General features: G+C 49.1%; 1 protein-coding gene across 1 annotated transcript in view; it reads right to left on the bottom strand.

Moving 5' to 3' along the window:
• Positions 1–19,332, bottom strand: part of PTPRT (protein tyrosine phosphatase receptor type T) — a 668,348-nt gene that overhangs the window by 149,716 nt on the left and 499,300 nt on the right. The window contains exons 12-13 of the mRNA XM_045832856.1: positions 17,435–17,471; positions 3,986–4,042 (exon numbers count right to left, since the gene is read on the bottom strand). Of these exons, the coding sequence (XP_045688812.1) occupies positions 3,986–4,042; positions 17,435–17,471 (94 nt within the window). The remainder of the gene's footprint in view (positions 1–3,985; positions 4,043–17,434; positions 17,472–19,332) is intronic.

The following is a 19,332-nucleotide window of genomic DNA, read 5'->3' as shown; positions in this document are numbered from 1 at the left end:
CCCAGCTGGGGCAGTTTCGTCCAAACCTTGCCTCTGGAACATGCAGCTTGCAGCAAGCATCGAAGTGCCTGAAAACGAGAGAGGTGCGTGGGAGGCAGGGAGAAATCCACAGGAAGGATTAGGGGAACTCCAGCGGGATCAGAGAGAGCAGCCCGTTAACACGCAGCACAGAATTCAGATGAGTGCAATGAAACTGAGTGAGGCTAATAAAACCAGCAGCGGGGACAACATCGCCTGTTGAGACTCCAGCCAAATCCACTACAACCATGCTTTCTTTCTTCCAGCCTTTGCCCCTTAGTTTTGGGAGCAGAAATATTAAATCACTGTGTTCTGTACAAACAACCAATCCATCCCTTTCCCCAGAGGGTGGGAGGAAAAGCAGCTCTTCTCTGAGCAAGAGAAGAAAGAAGTAGAAGCCAAGACCTAGAGGGTCTGGGGCACCTGTTGTTGCTCACTCAGAGTCCTGGGAGAGGGCTCCCCTGTGATGCCCAGGCTGGGCATGGGGTTCAGGGGGCCTGGACCAGCAGATCTGCTGGTCCCCACTCAGGGGTTCCAGGGATCCAGTCTCTGGGAAGCCTGGCAGGTGGAATGGAATAAAGAGAACCGAACGTTCACCGAGACTCTACTCCGCGCATGCTCACTTCTGTTCAGCAACGAAGCACAAAGATGGTCAAGACTTTTTTACCTTTAGATCTGAACTGCCCGTAATGCCGCACGTGGTTTCTGAGCACTTGAGAAGGGGCCAGTGTGACGGAGGAACCAAATGTGAACATTTGTTTCATTGCAACTAGTTTAACTTTAAAAGGAAGCAGTGCAAAGTATGCTTAGTTGTAAACGCAGTGTTGATCTTTTTAGGATTATGTCTCATTTGAACTGTTTAAAATTTAGCGTCTGAATTGAGAAATACTGTACGTGTAAAATCCACACCAGATTTCAAAGGCTTAGTGCAAAAACAGAATGCAAAATACCTTTCATGAGCAATTTGAAAATATTGAATATATGTGAAAATGATACTATGTTGTCTACATTGGATTAAATAAACTACCTTTAAATTAATTTCACCGGTTACTTTAGACTTTTCTAATGTGACTCTAAAAAACGTAAAACTACATTCGAGGCCGAGATCCTATTTCTATTGAACAGTGCAGCTCCGGAGGCTTCCCACAGGGGGTGCTCTTGCCCCTTAGGGAACATTTGGACAGGTCTGGAGATCTATGATTGAGACAATTAGGGGGCAATCTAATAGAGGCCAGATGCTGCTAAACTTCCCACAATGTACAGGACAGCCCCACCCAAACGAAGAATTATCTGTCCCCAAATGTCACCAGCGCCTCAACTGAGAAACCCCACAGGTCAGGGAGGCCCGAAGAGCTCATTGGAGTGAGCTGAGCGAAGAAGTCAAAGCTGTTATCACACTTAGTTCTCGAGATTCACTCTGACCATGGGTATTTCGTCCCCACTTCTCCAGATGGAGGCGGGTGAAGCCCAGGGAGGAGGAGTAACTGGCCGCGGGTCACCAGGCAGAAAGCAGCAGAGCTGGGAGCTGAACCCAGTCTCAGCTCATGCCGAACGCCAGCCAGTCCCGCGCGGCTCTCCGCGTCGGTGCTGACTGTGTTTACAGTCTGGTATCGCCATCACTCAGGTCCGCGCAGTTATAATTTAAATCAGCCATTATTGCTACCAGGGGATGAGCGTTAACAAAACACGCTTTGGAAGGGACAGCCAGCGCCAAGAGAAACACTCGCAGGCACCTCACCCATCAAGCGACGCCGGGGAATGCGGGGAAATAAATGGAGCCCAGTGAAATAAACCTGTCAGACGAGAAACATTCAGACGCCCGGGAAGGCAAGAGGTAAGAACAAATGTGCCCGATATGGGACTGGCTCTGTTTAAAGAAAACATTATCAGACTGCTCGACTTCAATAGAGTCCAGAGAACAATGACCCAGCACGACGCAGCAGCTCACACTCTGGGGAAGCCATTTTCCCCATGAAGGGTGTGTGAGTCACTTTCCTGTCACTGTCCCCGTGCACCCGCCTGAAACTCTCACCTCCCTGGGGGTGAGGGCGACGCCCAGTGGGCCTGTGATGGCATGCAGTAGGGGACTGGCATTTGGTGAGGGCCTACTCTGTGCTGCTCCTGATCAGGGCACTCCCAAGGGTCGCCTAATGCAATCTTTTCGCCCTCCTTGGCCATATGAGAGTAAGCTGGTGATATACAAGGCACCCTCAGCTCTGAGTACCTAACATACCCCTTAATATGACTCTGCAGCAGGTGAAATAAGGCTATACAACTCGCTTAAGGTCATATAACTAGGGAGTGGCTAAGATGACATTCCAGGGGTGTTGGTAGTGACACATGGGGCTGGAGGGTCAATGGCAGGGGGACAACTTGGCCTTAGCGAATACTGTTGGGGCTTTGCCCAGCTCTCTCTTACCTGGGCAGCTGCATCTAATCTCCAGCTGCTGTGCTGGCTGCGTGCGAACAGCTCACAGACCTCTCCCTGCAGAAGTGCCATCAGACCAAGGGGTGTCACCTCCCCGGGCCTCAGCCACTGGCTGACGGACGTTGGTGTGTGTATTTGTTAGGACTCATTCCGGGGCCCCTTGCCTCAAGGTGGGAGCAACTCTGTGATACAATTCACCCTCTAGAGCCCCCTGTGGGCTCAGCTGACTCCGGGCTCCTCACCCCTCAGCTTCTCTCGCGCCCATCCTGACTCCCTCCCTTTTTTTCTTCTGAGATACTCCTCAATCAATGATTTGCATAAGAACCCCCATCCCAGACCCTGGGTCTAGGGAACCCCACATAAGACATTTACTAACAGCGATGTTTCTGAGTCTGGGAAAGGGGTGGACAGAAGTGTACGGTGAAGGTACTAGATGGCTGGACTCATGTCACCCTTGCCTGCTGCACCCTCTTTCCCACCACGATAAACTTGACCAGATAGGGACCGGTAGAGAGGATGCCATTGTCTAGCAACAACTTTGAGAGAGGCAACAGTCAGATGTTTGAAATCTCTGAGAGACTTCCCATGGGCCAGAAAGGGCCCCTGCAGTAGAGATTCCAGGTCAGCAGGGACTGTTTGTCTCAGGGGCAACACTGGGCATCAGCCTGTGACACAGATGGGCGCTGCACCCCGACCTTGAAGAGTGGCAGATGTTTATGGGAAATGAGGTCAGACCACGTGTTCAAGGGAAGGGGCGGGTAGTTCCTTCAAACGAATACCTAAGCCAGACTGGGCGCTCCCATCCCGCCGTTTTGCACACCCATTATCTTGTTTTGTCCCAGAACACAACTCCCGAAGACTCTGCACGTGCAGAGTACATACGCCCCTGGTAAGAGGCAGGTGTTATTATTCCTGCTAATGGATAAGAGAAGTGGGGATCGTCACATTTAAAGGACTTGTCTAGGACAAATGGTAGACCTGGGATCAGAGACAGATCTAATCATTTCCAAAGCACAGGCATGCTAAGTCAGTTCTCCTAACCTTGGACCACAGCACAGCTGGAACTTGCCTGGGAAGCACTTGGTTAGTTCCCCAGTTTGTTTGTTTGTTTGTCTGTTTTGAACACCATGCACCTCTCTTTTGCAGCACCACTCACAGCTGGAGTTGTACCCTTCCTTACTTGTGTAGTTTTTTCACTAATGGCTCTTGCCCTTCCCAGAAAGGTACAGAAACATGTCTTCTTTTGGTCATCATTGTATTCCTTGGTGCCTAGAACAGAGCCTGGCACATAGTAGGTACTTTGTAAGCATTAGCAGAATGCAGGGATGGATGGATGCACGCATGCATGCATGAGTGGGTGAATGGATGGGATGGGTGGGAGGAAGAATGGGTGGATGGGTGGATGGGTGGATGGGTGGAGGGATGGGTGGGTGGGATGCAGGGACTGCCAGTTCCTCTATGGTGCACCTGGCCTGGAGGACCTGCTGAGCGTGGGTCACTCTCACTCCCCTCCCACCCGCCCAGGGCTCTGGTGATCACCTGTGGTGAGGAGGCAGAGTGGAGTCCCCGGGGTCACCTGGGCGCTGCCCATTGGTGCTGACCACAAGGAAGCCAGTCCCCAGGCAGCATGCAGAAGAGAAGGAGAGAAAGAAACACACATGAAAACGGGCGGCACAATGAACAAAACTGCAGTTCTATTGGCTCTGAAGAGCTCACACTAAACAGCAAAAGAACATCATGAGTTAACTGAGCAGGGCCTGAAACAGATTGTTTAAAATGGAATAAGAGTCACCATTTATCAAGCACCCACAACATGCCAGGTCCTCTGCCAGGTACCTCACATACAATGTTTGTAAGACTTCAAACTGCCCGGAGAGTACAGTAAATCGTTATAAACCAACCCATCACCTTTCCACCCAAATGTCTTCTCTCCCAGTTTCCCCTTTCTTAGTCAACGGTGCCTCCATCCATGCAGCTGCTGAGCTAGACACCTGGGGTCATTCTTCATCCCTCCCTTTTTCTGATCTCCTACTTCTGATCACTCAGCATGCTTTACCACTTCTACTCCCAAAAATCTTCTCTCTGATTTCATCTCCAACTCAGTTCCAGCCGCCCATGTTTCACTTGCATTACTGAAGCAGCCCCCAGTCTTGCTCCCTGCTTCAGTCCACTTCCACTCCTCAGCTGAAGTGCACCAGTGGCCCTATTGTTGTCAAGGTCAAGCTTAGACCCTGTCACCCAGCTCACAGGCCGTCCAGGAGTCCTCTGCCTGCCCCTCACCCACTCCCCACCCCCCCCACTACCACACTCCGTGTTCTGCCCTAAGCACAAACTCCTTTCCATTATCTCCAGCCGCTTTCCTTCTTGTCTGTAGGCCTTACCTAGGCTCGTCACTGTGTGTGGGTCACAGCCCTTTCCTGCCTCCACACCTGGCCAACAACTGCTCCTTCAGGTGTCAGTTTACAATTCTTTCTCTCTGGGGAATCTTTAGTGTCTTGCCACTGTGCATCCTCTGTCTTCCCGTAATACCCTAGTCTTATCTTCTTTTTAAAGGTTTTATTTATTTTTAGAGAGAGGGGAAGGGAAGGAGAAAGAGAGGGAGAGAAACAGCAATGTGTGATTGCTTCTTACATGCCCCCAGCTGGGGACCTGGCTCACAAGCCAGGCATGTTGCCTGGACTGGGAATCGAACTGGTGACCCTTTGGTCAGCAGGCCAGCACTCAATCCACTGAGCCACACTAGCCAGGGCAACACCCTCATCTTCTCACCGTATTATAAGTGGCTGCCTTCCCCTTATTTCCATAATCTCCTTGAAGGCAGCCACAGTCCCTCATTAACTAGTGAACTTCTGTGGCCTTGCACTGTACCGGGTACCTAGTAGGTACTCATTGAATATTTCTTGAATAAATGAATGGACAAATAAAGAAATGATGAGTTGGAGAACTGATGAAATGACCCACTCAGGGTCACAGAAGTAATAACTGGCAGAGGCAGGACTTAAGCCCTGGTTTGCCTGACTAATGTTCCTGCCCTTTCAAACCCACCACTTGCCTCTCCAAAGAAAATGGTACAAAAGGCTCCTGGGCGTCCTGTGCTGGCCGAAGGCTGCTTGTGTCTCTAATGATTCATCAACAACACAGCAGAAAGTTTTTATGTAAAACGGAGGGAGAGGCAGGGCATTCCAGACCAACTGATAAACAGGAAATACACAATTGCAGAAATTCACACAAAGGGCAAGCTTGACTAACAGCCATGAAATCTATAAAACGTCACTGACAACACAGTTTGGTCAGCAGTAATCCTAAAATGGCTCCCCTAGAGGTGGGGAATGTTGCCACTTGGAGAGGTCAGCACACGCTGGCCCCTGAGCCAGGTCCACCCACCCCACCCAGCCCCCACAACCACTGTTTCCTGTGCGGCCGTGCACTAAGAATGGTTTTTGTGTGTTTAAGTGGTTGGAAAAAAGTAAAAAGAAGAGAAACATTTTTGACAGATAAAATTTACATGCAATTCAAAGTTCAACGCCTCTAAATGAATGCTGTTGGCACACGGCCATACTTATTTTATGGGTATTATCTACAGTGGCTTTTGTGCTGCAGCGACCACGGTGAAGCGTTCAGGGACCGCGTGGCCTGCAAAGCTGAAAAGTATTCACTACTACCTGGCCCTTTACAGAGAAGTTTGCAAGCCCTGTTCTAAGCGGCTGTGTTTATTAATTTTCCCCCCAACTTCTGAGGCAGGCAAGACGAGAACTGTTAGGCTTGCATGCCAGAAAAAGAAACAGAAGGCTTGAGAGGAGAGATGACTCACATGTCCCCACCTGGCCCGTTTCAGCAGCATCCTCTCTGTTCTCCCATGTTCCGGCCTTGTCCTTGCCTTGCAGCTCCGCCTCTGGTCCATTTTCTAAGCTGTAAAGAGCGTGGCCTTGTCGACAAAGGCAGTCTGCCTAAGTACCTCCAAGGACGCCCACTGTCTCAGGACAGTATGTTCACATACACGCAAAGCGGCTACACAGAGTGCTTGCTGACCTGGTCTGGCTTGCCACCCCAGCCGCGCCTCTCATCAGGTCTAGCCTCCACCGGTCACTGTGGCGTTCTAGCCATTGTTCCTTTGCCTTGTCCCGTTCAAGTTCAGTGGCATGATCTCTTGCCTCTAGCCCATGCTATCTCCTCAGCTCAGAAGACTGCCTGGCCCTCCAACCTTGTCCAGTGTAAGTGATACTCTCCTGTGCAAACTTGTCTGGAGTTTTGCACACCTTACCTGAGCATGCACACCTTACATTGATTTGTGTTTCCTTTCTCTGGGCTCACACGGCATCCTGAATTTACCTACTTTCATTGTAGCCCGTAGCAGACTGCACTGCTGCAATCTGTCTGTTCATTGCGCTCCCATTAGCTACTACCTGTTGGGTGTTTACTATAAGTCAGTCAGCCTTGGGCTAAGCATTTTATATGCATTAGCCCGTGATATAAGTGGTGCTAATTATCATTGTTTTATACTTGGAGACAGTGAGACACAGAGCAGTTAAGTACCTTTCCCAGCCTAGAATCAAAGACTGTCCAACTCCAGTGATGAAGTTCTTAACCTTTAGGGGGTGAGGGACCACAAATCAGTACTAAGTTGCACCCAATACATGTTTATTGAAAACTAAATGAAGAAATGAAATTCTGGTTTAGTGTTTTTTGCTTACTATGTCACTTGGAAAATTATGTACATTTAAGTTTCGATTTCTCTACCTATAAAACTGGGATGCTAAGTATCTCCTGAAGTTCTTTAAAGGATTAAGTGAGCCCTGACCAGGTAGCTCATTGGTTAGAGCATCGTCTTGATGGTACACCAAGGTTGGGAGTTTGATCCCCAGTCAGGACACATGCGAGAATCAATGAATGCATAAATAAGTGGAACAACAAATTGATGTTTCTCTCTCTTTCTCTCTCCTTTCCTCTTTCTCTTCCTCTCTCTCAAATCAATAAATAAAAGTTAAAAAAATAAAGGATTAAATGGAAAACAGTCAAAGCCTGAGTTCAGTTGGCAGGCCCCAAGGAGCCTCCCTACCCTCCCACCTAAGGCTACGACTCTGCTCAGTGAGAATGCCCAGCCATGAGGGAGAGGAACAGAGGTGCAGCCAGACAGGTAATGGGATAGGGAGAGGTTTCCCTAGTGGGTGGAAGAGCAGCAGATAGGGATGGATCAGGGGTCTCCCAGGATGCAAAGGGAAATGGAAATAGGAGAGGGACTCATATACATTGTGCTAGAGGTCACTAGTGTTTACTGGTGAGTGACCCATCTCTCCTTCTTAGGCATACAAGAGAATCCACGTTTCATCAAGGCCACATAAGTGGTCGTGATATGCATCATTCCGAAGTGAGGTATTTAAGATCCATTTTACCACCTCCATACTTCTCCAGATATGGTCCTTTGGGGCCATATCTGTTCTGGGTGACATAACAACAAATAGACCTCTGTGGTATTCAGCTACTAGGATTTGGGTATCAATTCATTGTTGCAGCAAAGCCTAGCCTCTCCTGACTAATCCAGTGACAGAAAAGGTGGAGGTCTCGTGCATTCACCCGGTCCCCCATCGCATGCCCTTTTACTGGAGGGTTCATGACCTCTCTCTCTTCACCACTTTCAGATCTGGTTATTACAGACATGCGTCAGCCATTGATGAAAACACTGAGACCACGCAGAGAAAAGGCGGTCAGAAGGCTGAGTGCCTCAGACTTCCCTTCTGACTTTTTTCCCTTTTAAAGCAAGGAATGTTAAAAGCAAAGAGATGCTGATGGGCTAAAGGAGACATTGGAGCAAAAAACCTTGAAGACAAACTAATTTCTTGGTTTATTAGCTTCCATATGTTGTAGGAGTAAAGGCAGCTGAGGGCTCCTTGAGGTTTCTGCTCCACATCCCAGGACTTAGCTTGGATACCACTGCAGACAGCCCAAAGAACCGTCACATCCTCGAGATTCTATTGTCAACTACTCCTGGAAAAGAAGCCTGACAAGGAGTTAACAAATAGGAGACAGGGGACCCTGAGTGTCCCATGGAGTCTCGCCCAGACCATGGTATTGACAAGATTCAAAACGATACCCTGGAGAGGCCCTGAGCTTTGGGGTTAGGTCTCAGCTACAATTGAGGGGGACCTTGAAGTCTTTACTTATTTAATCCTTTTGAGCCTACATGGCTTCATTTTTTGAGTAAGGATAATATAATAATGATCACTATTAATTTAGTGCATAATATGTGCCGGGCTTTGCTTTTATCATTGCATTGTTACACTCAAGTCATTCTGAGAGCCTCAGTGTGGACAATTCACTGCATTGGTTGTGGCTAGGGCAGAATAGCACCATCCCACGCAACCCCCAAACTCACACCCTGGGCTTTTCCCCTGGGCCTTCTAAGGACTGAACAACAACCAGGAGCTTTCCAATAGACTGGTCACTATCATCTTGTCTCACACAAGTGTTTCTCTATTATGACTCCTTCTCCAGTTGCCATGGCAAGATTTGGGCATCCTCCGGCCCTGGGTCCCTCCCGAAATGTCTGGGCAGATGATGAGAAAAGGAAAAGTGTCATATGAAAGGTTACCAAGTGGATGAGCAAGATCCTATACTCAGTCAATAATTATATATAATTGCTAGGTAGACTTCATCTAAATACAATGACCTATAGATGAAAAGGTTAAACGCTAAAAGCTGAGCCCAGCATCATTGCTCTCTCCTTCCAGTTTCTATACTTTGAATCTAGCTTCAGTCTGTTTGACAGAAGCCCAATTTGTACAATTGTGCGATAAGGGCTTAGAGTCCAGTCTTTCCCTTTCCTCCTTAGAGAACGCCAGGGACAGGCCATGTGCTTAGCAGACCTGGGTCTCCAGGTCTTGTCTCAGAGAGGGTCTGAAGGAGAAAAGAAAGAAGGGAAGCTCAAGTTGTTTATCATCTTTTGTGTTCTTGGCCTTTCACATGCATTAGCGCAAGCAATCAGGTGAAGGAGCTCATGACCTCAGGCCTAAATGTGAAGGGATAGACTCATCGAGTGTGACTTCTCCAAGGTCTGATAGTTAATTTTTGGATGCAGGACTCCAATCCAAGTGTCTCCGATTCCCCACTATCCCATGCACCCACACAAAGAAGCTTTATGCATAAACATGGAACCTTCCATATAGCTTTGGCTCAATGGGAGAGGGAGGAGCAGGCATTTCCTGTCTTACAGCAGACCGTTCCTACATCTCGCTTGGCCTCTCACTCCACCTGTGCATGCTATTCCTGTGGATAAGGAGTCGTGCACACACCATTCCGCTTCTCAGCCGCAGCCTCAGCATCTGCAAAATGAGGGCCTCTCATTGGAGAATGGCTATTCACTACTGTTCCTGCCAGTCCCTGCAGGGGTGACCATCCACACGGAGAGCAGAGAGAAAACAGTGGGTGCGAGGCTCTACTTCAGGCTCAGCCATTAGTAAAACGAGCTACGTTTACAAAAGACTATCACCCACGCCCGCTGTCTGTTGCAACTGGGACAATGGCTTTAGTCCATCCATGCCACCGGGCGGCGCGGAGCTGTCGCTGACATTTGCCCTCGCCTCATGCTTCATTATTCTGGAGTTCGGCTTTCGGCACCTACTCCGAGGTTTTAATGGGATCTTCAGAGAGTGTTTACTAGATTAAAACTGTGGCTGTCTTCTGCAAAGTAACTCTGCAAATGGCTCTATGGGTTTCCGGATTTATTCTGTCTCAATGACTCGGCTCAGTTGGCAAATCAAATCAAAGCTTGTTTTTCTAACTGCCACTTGGGTGCAGCCAGCGGGAATGGGCCCAGCCAGCTGTGTTCCCTTGAGGGCTGGTGCCAGAGACGGGGCTGCTGCTGCTTGCCGGTGGTCAGAAAGGTTCCAAAGGGAAGACAGCAGGCAAGCAAGGACCTGCTTGCTCGAAGCGGGGCGGGGGGAGTGAGTCTGTGGTAGGGAATTTTATTTTCTGGAAGCAGCAAGGGCATACAGGACCTGTGTGGCCTCAAAGACTGAATGGCAGAAATAATAGGGAGCCGATGTGGGCTCAGGACATGGGGGGTTCCTCTAACTGAAGTGTGGAAGGAAATCCCCAGGGGGAGCCGTGAGGCCCCTGTCACAGCAGGTAGCCAAGCAGAGCCCGGATGGTCTTTTCATTAGCGGGGACTGTAAATCACACAGTGAATCCCTTCCTCTATGGTTTCTGCTCCCCCTTTCCAAGAGAACGGTTCTGACAAACAGCGCATATTTGCAAAAATGAATGACATGTTAACACTCCATCTATCCATGCATCTACACATTGATTGACTGACTGATTCATCAATTGATCCATTAATTCAATGTGTCCATTTGTTCATTCTACGTATTTTACTGAGCACCAATGTATGCTAGGACCGGGGGACATAATGGTTTTCAAAATAGGCACAATCCTTTCACGTCACTTAGAATCTAGCTGGGAGACAGACATCAAACATGTAAGTAAACGATACACACACACACACACACGCCTTTTTCTGCAAGTCATGATGAATGCTATGAACAAAAGCACAGGGTATATAATGAGAGTGGAGAGAAGGCTGGGCATGTATATTAGACTGAAGGTCAGGATGGTCTTTATGAAGAAGGGAAGTGTAAGCTACCATCGGAAAGACACGTGTCTGTTAAGCAGATACATACATGGTGGGCAGATAATTTTAGGCAGAGGGAGCAGGACAGACAAAGGTCCTGAGGTTGGAAGGAGCTTGATGTGTTTTGAGAACTGAAAGAAGGCCAGTGTGCTGCAGCGTAGGGAGTAAGAGCATAGAGCCTGGATGAGCCTGGAGCGCAGGAAGTGGCCAGATCGTGCAGGGCCTGTGGGTAATAATAGAAAGTAGCAAAGGGAATGGATGGGTGTATGGAGGGAGGACAGGGGGAGAATTAGATGAGCAGAGAATTACTGAGTCAAGGGGCTTAGAGGGACCTGGACGTCCGTCTCCAGAAGAGGAACTGACTGGTATCATTCTGAACGGAGCCGCTGGATCAGAACCCATTTCCCCTTTCCTGCTCTGTCTGAGCCAGAAGACATGGATTGGGTTAACTGGGTACCGCCTTAAGCAGCTGCAGCCTGGAGCATCTTCCGCCAGATGGGATGGTCAGCTGCCTTGGGAGGGGTTGTCTTATCTCCCACTTGCGCTTCAGCACCTTGGAAGTCTAAATATCCCACCCCAAATTCCCACATGACCCATCTTCACCTGAGCCCCCGCCTCACCCCCCAAATGTAAACATTATTGAATGAGTGGGTCCGAGTGCATCTCCCTCCCTCTTACTTGCCCTTTCTCACAGTTCCTGTTTAAACCACAAGAACAAAACTTACTTTTAAAATAGATTTTTTTTTGCCCCATGACTTTCTACTGCCCCTGCTTCAAAGTCTGAATAATAGTTTTCTGTTTCCAAGCCCAAATGTAATGTTTGTTACCCATAGTCTGCAGTTTTCTCTCTACAGCTCTGGGTAGACTCCCAGAGCTATAGTGCACCAAGAAAAGGGCTTTAAAAATATTTTTAGCTCTCGAATTTGAGGCCATCCTATTAGCTTGTTGCTATTCCTCAAGCCCATGAGGAAGCCCATCCTGTGTGTAACGGAGCCCTGGGGTACCCTGACCCCCTCTTCAAGTCGGTGTGCCGTCCCCCGCTGCTGTGAGTGGTGAGGCTGCGGGCTTGCACCTGAGACTTCCTCCGGAGACCTGTACAAGGCTCAAGGGTGCCATCTGTCCCCGGAGCCACCTGAGAGATCCAGGGGCGGGCGAAGGGTAGGGGAGTGTGGAAGTGCCAAGGACTGGTTGTTCCGAGAGGAGGAGGAAGAAATCATGGTCTTCTTGTCTCAAAACAAAACAACGTTGGAGAAATGTACATTCCACCCCAGGCTTCACTGTATCTGAGAATGGATTCCTGCTCAGTGTTTTTGCGTTCCCTGCCTCCCTTCCCTCTTGCACTTAGATTTCTTCCAAGAGCCCTCCCTCAATACATCACAGGCACCGAATCCCTGCCTCAGGCTCCGCTTGTAGGGAATCCGTCTCACAACTGCTCTGTTCCTCTTTATGGGCTCTTTGATAAACTCCACCTCCCCACTACGGTGGGTCTCCACAGAGGAACATTCTGGTTCCCCTCAATCTCCAGTCAGAGCTCATAACAGCAGACCCCGGCTGAGGAACAAGGCAAAGAAGAATGTGAAGCTGGGGCATTTAAGATGAGCCTGTTCCCATCCTAGAGGTGACCCTTCCACTAACAAATACTGAAATCCCTCCCGACAGCCCCTTAGCTGTGCCTGCCATTTGGGGGTCTCATTTGTCCCTGTGAATAAAAACTGGTGATATGTGAGGCCGCTAGCTAGATCCTCTCTAAACACAGGGGACTTGGCCCTTCCTGTGGGACTTGGGCCAGGAGTATGCTCCCCACCCACCCACAGTCTGAGGTTCTGAGTCAGCTGGCCTCCCAGGTCCCACCCTTGCTCTGGGTTCTACCCAATCCGCAGTGCTGGTGGAGAGGGCGGGATGAGGGGACTCAGAGACAAAGGTCTCCTCCGCTGCACTAGATCCAGCAGAGCAGAGCCCTGCATGGTGGGCCAGGACAACACGGGGCCCCCTCACTCCCCAGGTTCTTCAGAAGCGCTGATCACAAACACAACTGCACCGTTACCTGTTAAAGGGTGCTGTCTGTGTCCACACTAGGCTGGAAGCCTGTTGAGGACAGGAACCATGAAATCCTCAGTTTTTTTTTTTTTTTAGGATACCTGGCTCACATGGAGTAAATAAAACACTTTCATGTTTATACATAGTGTTTGATCCTCATAACAAACTGGGTGGCAGAGGTCTTGGTGCTCTGGAGCTGGCTCGCTCCAGCTGGCTAGAGCTGGTTGTTAAACACGCTGGTCCTTCCTTCCTTCCCCTCTTCCTTCCTTCCTTCCTCTCTCTTCCTTCCCTCTCTCCCTCTCTCCCTTCTTCCTTCCTTCCTTTTTTTGCCAGCCAGCTGTTAAACCATTCTAACTTGAAATTGGACCTGGTAGGGATATTTACACCTGCAGATCAACAAGTTCAACAAATGTGGGCTTTTCTTTTACAAAGAGCAGGTTTATCGGCATTTGACTGGCAGTAGGTATGTTCAAAAGGTTCTAGGAATGGGTAGATGGGGATCCCTTTGAATATGATCCCACTGAGTTTCGGAAAGATCAAGTGAGACCCTCAAGGTCTCTGAGCCTGGCTGCAGGGAGATGCTGACGCCAACGCATTTGCTCATTCCAGCCAACTATGTGCCAGGGATCCCTGCCATGGCAACATGGGGTTGGCAGTTAGTTAGTGGTTAGACTGAGCAGCCCTCACCAGAGCTCCCCTCGTAGGGAAGTGCTGGTCCCTTCCCCAGGAAGCCCAGCCTGGTCTGTCCCCAGGACCTCGGTGGGATCAGGTGCAACAGCACCTGAGCTGTTGGACAGCTCAGACCGTCACGTGGGGTCTGAGAAGGGTCCTGCTGCCACAGACCTGGCTCCTCCGCCAGAGGCAGCCTCACCAGCTTCTGGAGGGAACAGGAGACGAAGCTGGACCTCCCCCCACCTCTGGACCCCACTCTGGCAGGGCTGGGTCCTGCTCTTGCATTCCTTTCAAAGCTGCTGGGGTGACGCTGTGAATGGGGAGCCGTCAGAGGCTCCAATGGGAACCACACAGACGCTGCCCCTAACTGCATGGCTCCACGGTTCCTATCGTGGGTGAACAGTGACCCCCCACCCCCGGCTCACATGTTGAAGCCCTAACCTCCAGGACCTTAGAATGGGGCCTTACTTGGGAACAGGATCCTTGCAGATGTAATTAGTTAGGAGGAGGTAAAACTGGAGTAGGATGGGCCCCAATCCAATATGATGAGTGTCCTTATAAGCAGAACTTTGCACACAGAGATACACAGGGAGATGACATGTGAACATGAAGGCACAGATCGGGGTGATCCTTCTACAAGCCAAGGAACCCAAAGATGCCAGCACCCCACCAGAAGCCAGGGGAGAGGCCTGGACCAGATCCTGCCCTCCCAGCCCAGGTGAGGAACCAACCATGCCGCATGCCGCACCCTTCCTGTGGGACTTCCAGCCTCCAGCACCGGGAGACAGTAAGTGCTGTTGTTTAAGCCACTCAGTCCGTGCTGCTTTGGTACAGCAGCCACAGAAAGTTAACACAGGTCCCTGACTTTGCAACCCTCCAACCTGGGCGGGCAGCACTGCACTAGAGCTTGGGTGACCAACAGTGACATTACAGACAGACACGGGCGAGAGCGTCACCCTGGAGCCTGGTGTGGCACCTAGCAGGAGATGCGCTGGGCTGGGGGTCAGGTCAGAACGACCCCGAAGGAGTGTTCGGAGCTGCTCTGTTCTGAGTGACAGCCCCTCCCCCTTCTGTGACACTCATACAGATGAGCAGACACTGTCTGGTGTCACCACGATCAGGGACAGAACATAAGCAAGTGGCTGTCACCATAGCACTGGCCTCAAGCTTGCACATGTGACCCCATTCCAGGGGCTGGAGACCTGCCGGCGGACACAGGAGGAAGGTGCCACAGTGACAGAGAGGTGGAGGAAGCAGATGGCCTGTGAATCTGCCACTGGGACCTTACATCTCCCGATGCCTGCGGGGTCCCCAGTATTGTATATTCCTTCATTAAAAAGAATAGTGTTTTCAGTAAACCCACTAAGAGGGAAATCTGATTCAGGAAAGGGATGGGTCAAATATTGATTTGGGACCTTGGATCCTGATACAAAGTCCCCACACACAGTGCATGGGTTTAGTGGGCTCTGCCTGCCTTTAATCGACCCTGGGTGCTCCTATAGTCCTGCCAGGCACAGAGCAGACTCCAACCAAACCCAGGCTTCCTTCCCTTGCCTCTGCTCTGCAGTCACCAGTGCCCTCTTATCTGATAGGCTTCGGAGGGCATTCTGCCCAACCAGCTCCCTGCCCCGATCCCAAGGGCTGCCAGAGCCCCACTTCTCTGGGCTGCAGTGCCCGCCCTCGGTGAACTGGAAAACCCGGGTGTGGCTGCTTGGAGCCACTTTGGACTCCCGACTCCTCCGAGCTCTGCCAGGGCCTGGCCAGCTGGGATCCCCTCATTTCATTCATGAGTTCCTATCCCCTCACTCCTTACAGATTCACACGTTCCAATAACACAGACTGTGACCTGGAAGTCAGACAAGAGGAGGAGTCCTAAGGGTCTCTGAGGAGAGGCAGAGAGCTCTTCTGGGTAGGTCTCTAAAGGCCACTGCCTTCTCCTAGACCAGCAAGGCCACTTCGGAGAAGCACACATGCACAGCGGCTCCTGAACGTCCCGGGAAAGTACAGTGTTACGTACTCTCTCCAAGCCCTACTGTTATGTACCTACTGCCTGTCTGGTCACACGTTCCCAACTCTAGTTCAGAAGGTAGGACCCAACAAACTCCCCATTAGGGGACTTATGTCTCAGAGGGTGTCCTTAGAATCCCACACACCCCACGGAGGGCGTGTCTAGAGGTCAAAGGCTAGAGGGGAACTATGGAGCATCCTCACGTGAAGGTGTCTGTGGAAGCTCCCTTCCCTCTCCCTGCTGCCCGTTGGAGCCGATGCCGCAGACACCCAGCCTGCTGTCCTGCCTGCCGTCTAGCGCTCTGGGCTCTTCAACGGGCTCTCCAGTGCCCTTCCTCCTGGGTTATCTACTTGCTTCATTGGGAAGGTCTGTCAAGGCCTGTGGCTTGTGTTTGCAGGCCGTCAATTCTCCCGGCCTCCTCCCGAGAGCTATTTCATTTCTCTCTGTCCAGTAGCGTGAGTTCCCGAGAGGGAACACGTCAGGGACATGCTGACCTCTCAGGACTTATGTGGAATCAGGGTGCGTTCTTGTCCCAGTGAGCCTTAATGCTTCTAACTTCTTCCTCCTGCATCCTCCCTGCTCTGCCCACCTGTTGATCTGATGCTCCTCAAGGCTGTAAGCGCTGTGCATGATAGGACTTGGTGCATGCTTTACCAAATAACCATAGGTAATTCTTCTCTCTCTCCCCCCATCTGTATCCCTGCCTCCCCCCATATTTGTGTGCCTTTTCCTTCGTATGTGTGTGCATGCATGTATATATATTCACATAGGCATACATACATACTAGGGTCATTGTTTTTCTGTATCCTTTGTATCTATGACTCTATTTATACTTATAACTGTCATCTCCATGGAAGCAATCTATAAAACTATATATGCTATAAATAAATGCAGGGAGCAAATGAGAGCTGCCTGATTTTGGTGTGTTTATAGGGAAGGGATAGCTATTAAAAATGTCAATTCTATAACAAAAAGGTAAACCTGATTTCTAACCATTCAACCTTATAATAGGTTAAATAACAAAGCATTCATTGATTTTTTTTTAAAAGAGTAATAAACAGACACATATACCAGTTGACAGAGCCACACAATTCAATTATAATTAGGAAAACAAAAAGTGATGAGCCTGAACCATTTTGCCTTAGTTTTGGGGGTGAGTGTTAGGAATGCCAAGTCCAAAACAAAGCAGTATTTCCTTTCTTGTTGTTAAAGGCACTGGCAGTAATCCCCTTATTTTTGAAAGCCATGTGCAAATTGAGTCAAGTGCATAACCCAGAAGATACGTTTCATAAACGTGCTCCAAAATTCCAACAGAAACAAATATAAAAATATACATAGCAGGAGAATATTTGAGTAAATCTATAGCCACCACTGATTAATGTACCACTCCATCCACCCATCCATTCATCCATCCCTCCATTGATTCAACAAATGTGTTTTGAGCTCTTACTCTGCTTGAGGTGCTGTGTTATTAATATATACTGTCAGATATGCATTAATACCTAGATGAAAATGACTCCAATAAAAATAACAGTTCTTTCCTGTTACTTTCGGTGATGGCCACCTCAGCTCTCCCTATGTGGTGTGAGGGAGAGCTACCTAAATGACTAAAGATTGGCTGAACACGGACAAGAACACGCCAACCTACCTTTCGTAGCCAGGCGGACACAGTTGATCTTTGTTTCCTGTGAACGACAGAAGTGAAACTCTAGTTAACTAGGTGTGGGTTTGGTTTGACGCATAAAGAAATACACATATATTTGCATATATATGCATTCATATGTATCTTTCACGATCATTTTAAATTTGTTCTTTTCATTTTTGCTTCATTGGAATCACCTTGTAATTCTATTTCTTCATTCCTTTCCAGGCTAGGTATAGCTTTGTTCCTTTCACTTCCTGGCTCCCATTACTCCCTAAGCTTCTTCCCCAGACAAAAGCACTTGATAAACATACCAGATACCATCCAGCAGTGAACAGCTTTAACAATAATACTAAGTGGGTACATTGTGGCGTGCAGCGAGCTTCATTCAGTTGCATGGGTTCCTGAGAGAACCCATGGGTTGGCAGATGGTACCAAGAGCATGGATTAACTCATGGGTTAGCAACCATGAATGGGCTGGCACCGAGGGCATCCTTGGGAAACTTTGTTATAGGTAAATAATGCATCTATATGCACAGACTGAAACAGACACTTGGCAATAGCCCCATTGGTATGAATGTGTAAGAATCAAACTGTAAAGTTCATGTTCAAAAAAATCACGTTGGCCCCGAGATCTCTGGTGGACCTCACAGTTGTGTGTGTTTGTGTGGCAATAGAATCTTTGCAGAGTGAACTATCTAGTCATGGTTGGCTCTACCCCCGTGGACGAGATCCATAAATCTGTGATGTTCCTGGGCAGGAAGTCGAGTTACAGAAGATCACTAGTTTAGCCTGTTTCATTAGGATCATCTTTCAGGAAGTCCTGGGACACGTTGAAAATTCCTGCTAAGTTATGTCCGCAGTAATAGTCTGAATGTAGTGTAGCAGTGGAAAAAAAGACAAAGAATGCAATGGGTGAGTCTCGGGAACACGATGCTTGTCTTGCTCATGCTCACTCATAAGGAACCATTGCTTCTTGAGGGCACTTGTATTAGTCAGGATAGAAAAGCTTATGCAAATATAATAAAACCATGAACTTCAGTGGCTAGAGACAGTAAAAGCTTATTTTCCATTCAAACTACATGTCCAATGTAGGTGTGTGGCTGGATCTGGGGGAGCGTAGTGTGGGTGTGGGAGATTCTCAGCATTGTAGTCACTCAGAGACCAAGGCTGGTACCTCCACTTTAACACAGGCTCCAGTGTTCACCGAGTCAGGAGAAGAGAATGTTGGGGAGCCTGGATTTACATGCAGCACTTTGCATCTGAAGCAACACGTTTGCTTTAACTCAGCTTCCATTGGCTAGAAACAGGCAGGTGGCCACGCCTGACTCCAGTGAGGTTACTGGAGGCCTCCATGCACCCAGAAGTGGAGAAGAAATGGTAACATCTGCAGCAGACTCTGTGTTATATACACATGCCTCTGAATGCTGGAAACTGTCACTGCTATTAAACCCAAGCTGGACTCCTTGATGGTCTTGATTCTGTTCCCCAAACCACAGGAAGTCTGCCTTTGCTTGCATAGAAAAGATGTCTGGATATTGGGAGATCGTTTTCAGTTGATTAACATTCTTATTCTTCAACAAATTCTCATAGGATAAGAGTTCAAGGCGTTTGAATCATTCTAGCCACTCATCCTCGGACGTCCTCTGGTTTGTCCCTCTTAGTGAGAAAGGACTAGAACATGAAGCAACAGTCCACAGGAGGTCTTGCCAATACGTGCTTACCCAGAGAGCCACTATTTTCTACTTTCCCTACTCAGACTGGGCTTCTATTTGTACAGCCAACATCCCAGTTTCTAGCTGATCACAGTGGATGTACCAGCCACCTGCAAACCCCCACCAAACACATATCTGCCTGCTTCTACATACATAAATGTGGTTGTGTCTCTGAAACCCATGTACAGG

The sequence above is a fragment of the Phyllostomus hastatus genome, unplaced genomic scaffold, assembly GCF_019186645.2.
Source record: "Phyllostomus hastatus isolate PE091 unplaced genomic scaffold, TTU_PhHast_1.1 phas_contig_17, whole genome shotgun sequence".
NCBI lineage: Eukaryota > Metazoa > Chordata > Mammalia > Chiroptera > Phyllostomidae > Phyllostomus > Phyllostomus hastatus.
The sequence above is the reverse complement of the archived record's forward strand: the minus strand, read 5'-3'. Positions and strand labels throughout refer to the sequence as shown.